At 37.8% G+C, this 12,876-nt stretch overlaps 1 protein-coding gene across 2 annotated transcripts in view; it reads left to right on the plus strand.

Moving 5' to 3' along the window:
* Window positions 1-538: 538 nt before the first annotated feature.
* Window positions 539-12,876, plus strand: part of si:ch211-51h4.2 — a 97,619-nt gene continuing 85,281 nt past the window's right edge. For both annotated transcript variants that reach the window (XM_036978257.1, XM_021604126.2), the window contains exons 1-5: window positions 539-720; window positions 2,017-2,058; window positions 2,818-2,891; window positions 3,520-3,588; window positions 3,663-3,768. In XM_036978257.1, coding sequence (XP_036834152.1) covers window positions 582-720; window positions 2,017-2,058; window positions 2,818-2,891; window positions 3,520-3,588; window positions 3,663-3,768 — 430 coding nt within the window. In that variant the 5' untranslated portion in view covers window positions 539-581. The remainder of the gene's footprint in view (window positions 721-2,016; window positions 2,059-2,817; window positions 2,892-3,519; window positions 3,589-3,662; window positions 3,769-12,876) is intronic.

The raw sequence follows: 12,876 nt of genomic DNA on the forward strand, positions 1-12,876 counted from the left end.
AGTCCAACGCGTCTCTTGATAACTCTCTTGGTATGATATTACACGTTTTTTAGTATGTTGTAAATATTCTATATGAAATATGCTATAATTTACTCCCCATGTCTAATAAAAGGGAGGTTTATAAGTAACCTTCATGATCCGTTATCTTTCTGCTTGTGTATTTGATGAAAACGGAATTAACCGATTAGGTTATTTATGACAACTTCCAGCATAATTCAATGAAAGATCTCCAGAGACCACCGAAATGGTCTCAAATTTCCCCCAAGCGTAGTTTCACTGTGTTAACCGAATATTAGATTATCCGGTATGGCGTCGCTGTCCATGGTATTGGAAGTGGTAAACTATGTAGCCTACCTAATTGATGTTATAATTTTAGGATTTTCACCCAGTGTATACACCACTAGACCGCCTTGGTAAATGTAATGTCGTATTCCTTATCAACATGTCTCAATTATACCACAAAAAGGTGTCCTATTTACATACGGATGCGTTTGGTAGCAAACATCCCCCGCGCACGCGCTTTACCACTGCTCTGATCCCAGGTGCAGTGGATTTAGTACGGCTAGGAGGACGACGACGAAATGATGGCGACCGCCGCAGAAGAAATATTTCAAAGCCCATATCCCATTTCTGAGCGCCATGTCACGACTATGTCCATCAAAATTACGCGGAAAAACCAGGATAAACCCTGGAAATTGAGATTAATTTACCTGCAGTGCTGTGAGTATCAGAAAAAAAGCAACATTTGAATGGATGTTGAAAACCGCGACAGGATGTTTTTCCGTGATAATTTCACCCCACGCCGACATACAATTAAATAGCATGAATGCACCTGGTCCATTTCACTAATTCAAACTTCACTTTGTACGCTCAGTCAAATAGGTTGTGGTAAATGTAGGAAAGCACTCGCTAAAAACATACTGCTGGTCTGTGAAATCATCATGCCACTGCACAACCCTACTGGATGCTGATGCGCACTGGAGCTTGTTCCTGGCCATTTCAGTACGTTTTCGTGGCTCCTCATCATGCGTAGGCTAGCCTAGACGGACCATAACAAAGGAGATTCATAAAGCTCATAGGTTTTTTATTTTTTACAGTCACTGTAGCTAAAACCTTAGAGATTAATATTAAACACATATGAAACACAATTGTACACACACTGACTGAGATTAGATCATTCCAATGCAGCTAATTTCATTGTCATTAAACCTCCATTATGGTGGGTTTGGAAATGCAGCTCTTATTGTATTCAAGCTTCTTGTCTTTCAGGGAGTGTCATTTTTAAGTCGCACTTACAACAGCTGAAAGTAAAAGGACATAAAGAGACTGATGACACATCATTTGTAGTTATAAACGACCATATGTGTGAATCCAAATTGTAGATGTGAGAATATTAAGCAGGATGTGATGATGATGAAAACGTAATAACAGTTTGATGAAAAGGATGTCAGGCCAAGAACGACCCAAAATAATTTACAACATTTTTTCTAACATGAAAATGTACGTTGTATATCCATCGGGTTTGTACGTTTTATTTATTTATGGCAACAATAAGTTCTGCAAGCATTTCTGTAACTTGTCTGTTATGAGTTTCTAACCTGAGGTTTGCACATGCCCATCTGGGGATTGAATAGCCCAGGGCAGGATGCACCAGCAGGTGCTGCTAGATGTAATGAATATACCTTTATCTACCGGGATCTGAAATATTTATGAACAACCTTGTGCACCATGTCAATAGATAGTCTATAACTGCTTGTTTATTTACAGACACTAGGGTAGACAATTTGTAGTTTTGCCCCTTGCCTTATTGGACATGATAGTTTGTCATGTTGGGTCAATCCCACCTATTGTTAAAGTAAATATGAAAGGAGTTTGGACAAATACTCTAAATACGAATGAAACATTCATGTAAATCATGTATTGATGTCAATGGCAGGTTTGCATGAAGAGTTATGAACATATAGGCTATCTCAAGTTAGGATTCGTGTGTAACTTCTCTGCCTCACATTCTTCTAGATTTTATGTCAATTGCAACGATACTGGGAACTGGAATCTTAGGTGAGTTGTACTCAGGGTGGAACGTCTGCCTCAGTAATTGTTGCCACAGATGTTCAAGGCAGACCGCGGTACTGCAGGTATTGTTAGCAGAAAACAGGATCCCAATTATAGTGAATGGAAAAATGTCAAATTTCGTGGTCAATCTTCGTGTAAATAAAAAAATGTTTATTAGAGAATAATGGTACCAATAATTGCTTTTAAAACACCAGATGTATGTCGAACTAATTATTTGAAAATCACACACAGAAGAAGATAAGGATAATTAATGTGAGCCTGCAGTACCCCGGTTGGCCTTCAATTTGAGTTATTGAGTTCTCACATAGGAATGAATGATGATCGAAGGCTTTGTCCATCCATATATACAGTCATTGGTTGTACCAGAGTCATATTCTATTTATGAACAGAACGTATTGTCTTTTGCGAAATTATTCATACAGCGGTTTATGACCTGTAGGGTATCAAATATATAAAATCATATTCAAACCAAATTCTATCACAGGAGGTTGGTGGCACCTTAATTGGGGAGGTATCAGTGGAATGGTATCGAATACATCCAACACATGGTTTCCATGTGTTTGATACCATTCCATTAACTCCGTTCCAGCCATTATTATGAGCCATCCTCCCCTCAGCAGCTTCCACTGAATTTGATATATCTAAATGAAAAATGATGATTTCAGTGATAAATGATAGACTGTTCATGATTATTTTTTGTAACTATGTACTTTTATAACTGAAATGATGTACATTATATTGCAGGACTTCCTGTCACAATAGCACATGCAGGACTCGTGCCTTTCCTGGTCTCCTTTATAATTGGTTTCTTTGTGCAGGTGAGTTTGATGTTGTTTAACTGGAACATAATGGCCATGTAAGTACTGTGTAAGCTTAGCGCCATTGTACTATATGAGTGCTCCCGAGTGGTGCAGTGGTCGAAGGGACTGCATCACAGAGCAAGAGGCGTCACTACAGTCCCTGGTTCAAATCCAGGCTGCATCACATCCGGCCGTGATTGGGAGTCCCATAGTGCGGTGCACAATTGGCCCAGCATCGTCCGGGTTTGGCTGGGGTAGGCCGTCATTGTAAATAAGAATTTGTTCTTAACTGACTGTCCTACAGTACCATGTGACCTACAATATTATTTTATAGTGGGACAGTTATTTTATTTTGATTACAAACTTTCATTCAATTGGATGCTCAATTTCAGGATGTGTTCATATGTTGTGATATATTGTTGTGCTGATGTTGTGTCATGATATTTATTTTGTACATCGCTCAAGTAGGTATAAAACCTATTCTCAGGTCAGATAGAACGCTATCAGCCGAGACCATTTGTTGGCCTAGCAGTGGATGTTATTGTGGGTTTTAAGGGCATTGGGAGAGTGGATAATGGTTTATTTGTTGTGAGGAGGATGCACTTTCCTAGAATTCACAAGTTGTTCCCTTCATTTTTCTTGTCAGGCTCTCCTCATATACCTCTTTGTTGACCTGCTCCAGCGATGCCAAGTTGTCCAGATTGAGTCATTGAAGGTAAAGTCTATATCAAACACTGTTTTATTGTCATGTTTTTTTAACTAAAGGATATTAAACCCTTGTTTTTTCAGACTACAGAGACAGAGCGAATTCTAATGCAAGACGTTGGATTGGAGGAGCCTGTTCTCACTAATACAGAGGAGGAGGAAGAGGAGGTGGAGGATGGGGAAGAAGCAGGTAAACCATTGCAAATGGTCACCCAAACAGTACAGATAGAGTGCCTTCAGAAAGTATTCACACCTCTTGACTTTTTCCACATTTTGTTTTTTTACAGCCTAAATTTAAAATGGATTCAATTGAGATGTTGTGTCACTGGCCTACACACAGTACCCCATACTGTCAAAGTGGAAAATTTAAAGCTAAAATGTCTTTAGTCATTAAATATTCAACCCATTTGTTATGGCAAGCCTAAATAAGTTTGAGTAAAAATAAATGCATGGCCAGACCTGAAAATATTTGTCTAGCAATGATCAACAACCAACTTGACAGAGCTTGAAGAATTGTACAAAATAAAATGTGCAAATATTGTACAGTCCAGGTATGTGAAGCTCTTAGAGCATCATTTCCAATCCCCCTTATTTTTTTGGTAAGTATATATATCCATACACGCATGCATATATATACACACATATATACATACCTATATAGACATACATACTTTTTTAAAGAATATACCTTTATTATTATTCCCCGCAAACCCTTCCGCCGATCCCCCAATTGGAGTAAACTAATAAACACTTCTGCTTCTACCTTCAATCCATACATCTTATACAGACACAGTCTACTTTACAATTGTTCTCTTGTTTGTTCTTAGTCCTTCCTCTATTTCTGATGTCCATCCTGTTTGATTTCTATTTGTAACTATGCTATTTCACAAAAGTTCCGAACCTATATACATTTTACAGATCCAATATGCTTTACATTGTTTATATTGTTATTAGTCCCACCCTTCAGCTCCATTCAACCCCTCCCATCTGTCTCTCAACATCATCCATTTCGGATTTCTACTTACCATATATTTTTCAACTGTGCTATGATGCTTCACAAAATAATTGAACCTTCCTATTCTCATAGCTTCTACAGATTGTAAATTAAAAATAAACATTTTTGCTATAATAATTATTATATTATTGATTGATTGACTATGGCTTTTCAAATCACCCAGTATTGCTATCTGTAGTGTTAGTTCTAGGCAAATGTTGAAATTCTTCAGCCATTCCTGGAACTGTGACCAAAAATGAGCTACATATGGACAATACCAAAATAAATGATCTAATGACTCTGCCTCCTCACAGCAGAATCTGCAGAGCTGGGAAGATTGTATCCCCCATATATATAACATTCTATTAGTTGCAAGAATTTTGTATAGTAATTTATATTGAAAAATGCAAAGTTTTGAATCCGGCGTTGTTTTGCGTATCAATTCATAAACCATGTGCCATGGAATGGGTACATCGAAAATCTCTTCCCAACTATTTTGCAATTTATATGGCACAGCTGTCAGTTTTTTGGTCCTTAAATGAAATTGGTATATGTTTTTATTTATCACACTTTTCTTTAACCATTTATGTTCTTTACGACAGGGCCGACATACAAGTTCCTTACTTTTTTCCCCTTCTACTTGCCTCTTCCATTATTGTGGTAATGCTGCAATTAATTGGTTGTAATTTTGGGTAGAGCAGACATTTCCATATGTCTGTGTTATCTGCATGTGCGACAACTCCACCAGTCCTATTTATGATATCATTCACTAAATTTATACATTTTTTAAAAATGTATTCGATAAATACAGTTTTTTTTATCAATTAGTATATTTGAATTTAACCACAATATTTGTTGTACTATTTGTTCCGTCCTTTCAGGTGGATTAAACTGAAATTGCAACCAACTTTCTAAGGCTTGTTTAAAAAAGAAAGATATTTTGGAGATTCTTTCCTTTTCAAACAACTGAAAGTGAGCAGGTGTAATCTGAATAAAGGGGAAAAGGCCCTTCCTGAATATAGGATGAGAAATTCGTACCAATTGACTAGAGAACCAGTTTGGATTTAAGTATAACTTTTGTATGACTGATGCCTTTAGTGAGAGGTCTAATGCTTTAATATTTTATAATTTCTGCCCACCGAATTCATATTTTATCTGGTTTGCCGTTCCAAATAAAATGGAATATTTTTTGTTCATATAATTTAAAAAGCAGGTCACTAGGTGTAGGCAAAGCCTTAAGCAAATAGGTAAACTGTGATATAACTAAGGAGTTAATCAGGGTGATTTTTCCACAAATAGACAGGTATGTTCCTTTCCATGGCAGCAAGATCTTATCTATTTTTGCTAACTTTCTATAAAAATTGATTGGAGTGAGATAATTTCTTTCCTTTGGGATTTGTATACCGAGTATGTCTACATCTCCGTCAGACCATTTAATTGGTAAACTACATGATAATGTAAAATGTGCATTTTCTAGTGATCCAATACGTAATATGGTACATTTATCATAATTTGGTTTTAATCCAGAGAGGATAGCAAAAGTATCTAGATCCTCTAAGAGGCTGTGGAGAGACTCCAATTGTGGTTTTAAAAGAAAACATGAATCATCAGCGTACAATGACACCTTAGTTTTTAGGCCACGGATTTCTAATCCCTTAATATTATTGTTTGATCTAATCTTTGCAGCTAACATTTCGATGGCAATAATAAACAGATATGCCGATAGTGGACAACCTTGTTTTACTCCTCTAGATAGTTTAGAGACTTACCCAGAAAGATTAGAGACTTGCTCTTAGAGACTTACCAAGAAATATTTGCAGCTGTAATCACTGCCAAAGGTGATTCTAACATGTATTGACTCATGGGGTTGAATACTTATGTAATCAAGATATATTAGTGTTTTTATCTTCATATACAGTACCAGTCAAAAGTTTAGACACACCACTCATCCCAGGGCTTTTCTTTATTTTTACAGTTTTCAACATTGTAGAATAATAGTGTATACATCAAAACTATGAAACAACACATATGGAATCATGTAGTGACCAAAAAAGTGTTATATATATAAAAAGTGTTATATATATTTTATATTTGAGATTCATCAAAGTAGTCACCCTTTGCCTTGATGACAGCTTTGCACATTCTTGGCTACTATCAACCAGCTTCACCTGGAATGCTTTTCCAACAGTCTAGAAGGAGTTCCCAAATATGCTGAGCACTCGTTGGCTGCATTTCCTTCACTCTGCAGTCCAACTCATACCAAACCATTTCAATTAGGGTAATGTCGGGGGATTGTGGAGGCCAGGTCATCTGATGCAGCACTCCATCACTCTCCTTCTTGGTCAAATAGCCCTTACACAGCCTGGAGGTGTGTTGGGTCATTGTCCTGTTGAAAAACAAATGATAGTGGGACTAAGAGCAAACCAGATGGGATGGCGTATCGCTGCAGAATGCTGTGGTAGCCATGCTGGTTGTGTGCCTTGAATTCTAAGTAAATCACTGACCGTGTCACCAGCAAAGCACCATCACACTTCCTCCTCCATGCATCACCGTGGGAACCACACATGCGTCGGTCATCCGCTCACCTACTCTGCGTCTCACAAAGACACGGCAGTTGGAATCTCAAATTTGGACTCATCAGAACAAAAGGATAGATTTCCACCGGTCTAATGTCCATTGCTCGTGTTTCTTTGCCCAAGCAAGTCTCTTCTTCTCATTGGTGTCCTTTAGTAGTGGTTTCTTTGCAGCAATTCGACCGTGGCCTGATTCGCGCAGTCTCCTCTGAACAGTTGATGTTGAGATGTGTCTGTTACTTGAACTCCTTGAAGCAATTATTTTAACTTATGCTCTGCAGCAGAGGTAACACTGGGTCTTCCTTTCCTCTGGCGGGCCTCATGAGAGCCAGTTTCATCATAGCACTTGATGGTTTTTGTGACTGCACTTGATTGACCTTCACGTCTTAAAGTAATGATGGACTGTCGTTTCTCTTTGCTCATTTGAGCTGTTCTTGCCATAAAATGGACTTGGTCTTTTACCAAATAGGGCTATCTTCTGTATACCACCCCTACCTTGTCACGAAACAACTGATGACTCAAACACATTAAGAAGGAAAGAAATTCCACAAATGAACTTTTAACAAGGCACACCTGTTACTTGAAATGCATTCCAAGTGACTGCCTTATGAAGCTGGTTAAGAGAATGCCATGCATGTACAAAGCTGTCATCAAGGCAATGGGTGGCTACTTCGAAGAATCTCAAATGTAAAATATATTTTAAATTGTTTAACACTTTTTTGGTTACTATATTATTCCATATGTGTTATTTCATAGTTATTCACAGGTATTCATGAGGCCTATGGATAAAAAATATTTATCAGCATGAATTAGATTGAGCAATGAATGCCCCACTTTTGCTTCAGCTGTTGTATGAGCACATTTTTCACTGGCTGTCCACTGGTTTCACAAACATTGATTGATAGGCAGCTTAAACTTCTTGAATTCAACCAATTTTGGGTTAAAATACACATTTAGATTTGTGAACAGCCATCCACAACAACCACAATCCGTAAGGTGCAAATAGCTATATGAGAGAGCAGCAGTGTTATTCACATCAATGCTCTATGTGGATATCAATAATTACTGATATCATCTCGTCGTAGACTACACCACTGCTGTCATCCTTACCTCCAAGCGTTTATTCAAGTTGCATAATCTTTGGATGCTGGCAGCACTCACTCCAATGGAAGACATAGCTTGGACTGTAGCCTACAAAAGCCTATTCCTGCTCTTTTCCCGTGATCCATCAAACCCATTTGGAGTGTCATCATAGTGGTCTCTGACTTGTGTTTACAAACTTAAACTTGCACCTTTTTCCAATGCTGATTTTAATGTCCTAGGGTAAACAGAGAAGTGTCAAAGATATGTTTTTGAAAACCTCCTTTCTGAATTTAAAAGTAATCATTTAAAGGTAATATTTTTCCTGGTAACATAATGGATTACAGTTACTGTTTCTTTGTAATCCTTTACTACCCAACCCTGCCCACTTTGTTACATCACAAAATGTTGAAAAAGTAAAGGGGTCTGAATACTTTATGAAGGCACTGATGTAACATGTTTGACCATTTTGTTGTGCTCAGTCTGAACATCCAGGAACCATCCACAGTTAGATAAAGGAGTTGAATTGTCCACATGTAGTGCTGCATTGCATTCTGCTTTGTCAGTCATGGGCTTATCTCCAGGGGTTTCCGGACCTCACCATCACATGATGCTTGTTAATTGTGCCCAGCTGTTGGAAATTGGTGCGGATCCAGATTGTTTGATACTCTCTTTTGAGATTGCATTTCTGCTGTGAGGCCCAAATAACATTAGTGAAAATGACATTTTCATAAACAGTATTCTGCAAGTGGAGGAATATCCTGACCTGCGTCATCATTAACCTACCTAGTAGGATAGCAGTTTTCTCTGATCCTACATGTTAGCTGAGATTCTCCTTTTAACAATCAGTCTAATAGTGTTAAATGTAACTGGTTCCCTAATTAATAGAGAATATATTTGTTTGTGTGCTTTTTTGTCATTAGTTAGTGAGGAGATAGTGTGTACCACATGAAATGCCTGGGTCCCTGAAACAGATGGTGGCTGTATTGTTTTTGGTGTGAAATGCAGCAAGGAACATCAGCAGAGGGGATTAAGACGCAGGCAGGAATCCAACAGCATCAGCGCTAACTAATCAGGGTAGGCCGGGGCCCCATGGAGGAAAACATTAAGTATTTTGGACAAGAGATGGAGGGAATAGTCAGCTAATGAAGATGAATGGAGGGATGGAAAGTGGCTGCCCTATCAGAAAAAAGTGTGTGGAACTTGAGGCTTGTTTATGAAAGCTTTTCAGAATCTCTGCTGCTTTCCAGGGTGAGGGAGGTGGCCTTATCTGTCCCTGACTACACCAGGGAAACATATCCACTGATGCACCTCTTTTTCATAGTAATGGCGCCTGTATCTAATGATCTAAACTCAAGAGTCAAGTACTAATATTGTAGATCACTCCTCTCAAGGGATTTTATGATGAGTCTCTAAATGTGTTTGTCAATCAAACTATTTTATGATCTTGGCAATGTCAATTATCTTGGTCAAAATCAATTATATTTTACACTCAACGAGGATAATCATTGCATTTTAGCTTCCTTTTTCTCTACTTTTTTTATTTGAGCTTATTCATTGTGCTGATAAGTGGAGCAATCTTTCTATCATATCACATGACCAAGGTGCCTTTCATGCTAGCCCTGCCATTATGGTCATAAAACGCTTGAAATTGATCACACATCCCTGTTAATATAGTTTTTAATAAAACTCTAATGCTAAATAATTGCTTTATTACTGTCACGTATGTGACCAGAGCAGTATTTCCTTTGGCTAGATGCTGCTTTAATTTATATGCCCGGTTGACAGTGTCATCTGATAGCTTTTGCAATGGCCTGATATTCCATGATTCAATTACGCGCTCATGGTCCTGGTATACAGGTTAGCTTGTTGGGATTTAATAAGAGAGCTATTAAAAAGATGGATTTCTCTGGGCAAAAAAATGTGCAGCTGCTATCTGTTACATATTGTCTGGTTTAAAATGGATTCCAATAAGAACAACACAGATATCCCATTCATCACGGGGACATTGCATGATAAACATCAAAACAAATGCAAAACTGAAAAGGTTCAAAATTAATTATCTCATGTTATAGAGAAGTTAAAACACATCTTATTCGGGCTATGTTAAAGAGAAGTTATAACACATCTTATACGGGCTATGTTATAGAGAAGGTATAACAGACCTCTGGATTTCATTGATAGAGAAAGGGGGGATCAGTTATGTTATTGAGCTTCAAAATCATTACACGTTTGTTGTTGTTCATTTCATCAGTGTACTTACTCAGTTTTGACGTTTGGCCTGGTGAATTATTTACAAAGTCTTTACTGTTGGTTAGATTATGCCATTTTTTTAGGGGGTAGATCAGCGCTTCAATATTGAAGATAGATTGTGACTTCCATCAATGTAATTGTCTGAATAATTTCCAATCCCCCATAAACAGTTTTGTAAAAACAGTACCAGTCAAAAGTTTGGACACACCTACTCATTCCAGGTTTTTTCTTGATTTTTTAAAACAATTTTCTACATTGTAGAATAATAGTGAAGACATCAAAACTATGAAGTAACACATATGGAATAATGTAGTAACCAAAAAACTGTTAAACAAAGTAGCCACCCTTTGCCTTGATGACAGCTTTGCACACTCTTTGCATTCTCTCAACCAGCTTCTGAGGTAGTCAAGTGGAATGCATTGTTAAAAGTTAATTTGTGGAATTTCTTTCCTTATTGCATTTAAGCCAATCAGTTGTGATGTGACGTGACAAGGTAGGGGTGGTATACAGAAAATAGCCATTTTATGGCAAGAACAGCTCAAATAAGCAAAGAGAAACGACAGTCCATCACTACTTTAAGACATGAAGGTCAGTCTATGTGGAAAATTTCAAGAACTTTGAACGTTTCTTCAAGTGCAGTCGCAAAACCATCAAGCGTTATGATGAAACTATTATATTTGAAGGTATGACCCAGGTTAAGACAGTGTTGAAGAAACAAACGTTTGTTCTTTAAACAAGGGCAGGCAAACGATAGGTCAAGGCAGGCAGGGGTCAATAATCCAGAGAGGGTGTAAGGTACTGGAACAGCAGGCGGACTCGGGGTTAGGTCAGGCAGAGGTCGGTAATCCAGAGTAGTGGGGCAAAGGTACAGGACGACAGGCAAGTTCAGGGTCAGGGCAGGCAGAACGGTCAGAACCGGGAAACTGGAAAACAGGAGCAGGGAAAGAAAACGCTGGTAGGTTCTACGAACAAAACAAACTGGCAAAAGGCAAACAGAAAACACAGGTAGAAATACACAGGGGATAATGGGGAAGATGGGCAACACCTGGAGGAGGGTGGAGACAATCACAAAGACAGGTGACACAGATCAGGGTGTGACAGAAACTGGCTCTCATGAGGACCGCCACAGGAAAGGAAGACCCAGAGTTACCTCTGCTGCAGAGGATAGGTTCATTAGAGTTACCAGCCTCATAAATCGGCAACTATTTGCACCTCAGATTGGAGCCCAAATAAATGCTTCACAGAGTTCAAGTAACAGACACATTATAACATCAACTGTTCAGAGGAGACTGTGTGACTCAGGCCTTCATGGTCGAATTGCTGCAAAAATGAGTACCTCATCAAGGCAAAGGGTGGCTACATTGAAGAATCTCAAATGTAACATATATTTTGAATTGTCTAACACTTTTTTGGTTACTACATGATTCCATGTGTGTTATTTCATAGTTTTGATGTCTTCACAATTATTCTACAATGTAGAAAATAGTAAAAAATAAAAAAATAAAAAAACCTGGAATGAGTAGGTGTGTCCAAACTTTTGACTGTTACTATAAATAACATTCTATTGGTTGTAAGAATTTTGTATAATCATATAAATTGAAAAAGTTTTGAATCCAGAAAATATCTTCCCAACTATTTTGCAATCTATATGGCACAGCTGTACATTTTTTGGTTCTTAAATGAAACTGGTATACTTTTTCATTTATCACAATTTTATTTAGCCAATTTGGGTCATTAATGCAGGGCCGACAGACAAGTTCCTTACTATCTCTCCCTTCAACCTGCCTTTTCCATTTTTGCGGTAATGCTGCAATTATTTGGTTGTAATTTTGAGTAGAGCTGACATTTCAATATATTTTTGTTAGCTGCATGTTTGACATAAATCCACCATTCCTAGTTATGATATAATTTGCATTATACCTTTTGAATTTTTTTTATCCCAAAATATATATTTTTTTTAATCAATTAGTATACTTGAGTTTAACCATAATATTTGTTGTAATATTTGTTAAGTCTTTTCTGGTGGATTAGATTATGCTCTTTATCCTTTCAAAGAATCACAGCACTGGGAGACCAAAGTTCTTCGTATAGTCGGCCCCTAATATCATAACTGTCATTTAAAACACAGTTATACGACACTCTAGGTGTAAAATAAATCAATAGCTAATTCTGTATCCTGCTGTGTTCTGCCTTTGGAGTATACTGTAATATTACTTGAAGATTAGCCATTGAATTGTTGTCCAATAGGAGGAAGAACCTCTGACCACAATGGCTGTTATGTCTCGGCTTATGCAAACTCATTAGCACCATACTGCATTCAGCACTCATTAAATGCTGTGTACAGATAAATATTACGTTTGTGTTCCTTTCACTGTTCCCTCAAAGCTGGGGAGAGTTG

Source organism: Oncorhynchus mykiss, chromosome 5 (assembly GCF_013265735.2).
Source record: "Oncorhynchus mykiss isolate Arlee chromosome 5, USDA_OmykA_1.1, whole genome shotgun sequence".
Lineage (NCBI taxonomy): Eukaryota > Metazoa > Chordata > Actinopteri > Salmoniformes > Salmonidae > Oncorhynchus > Oncorhynchus mykiss.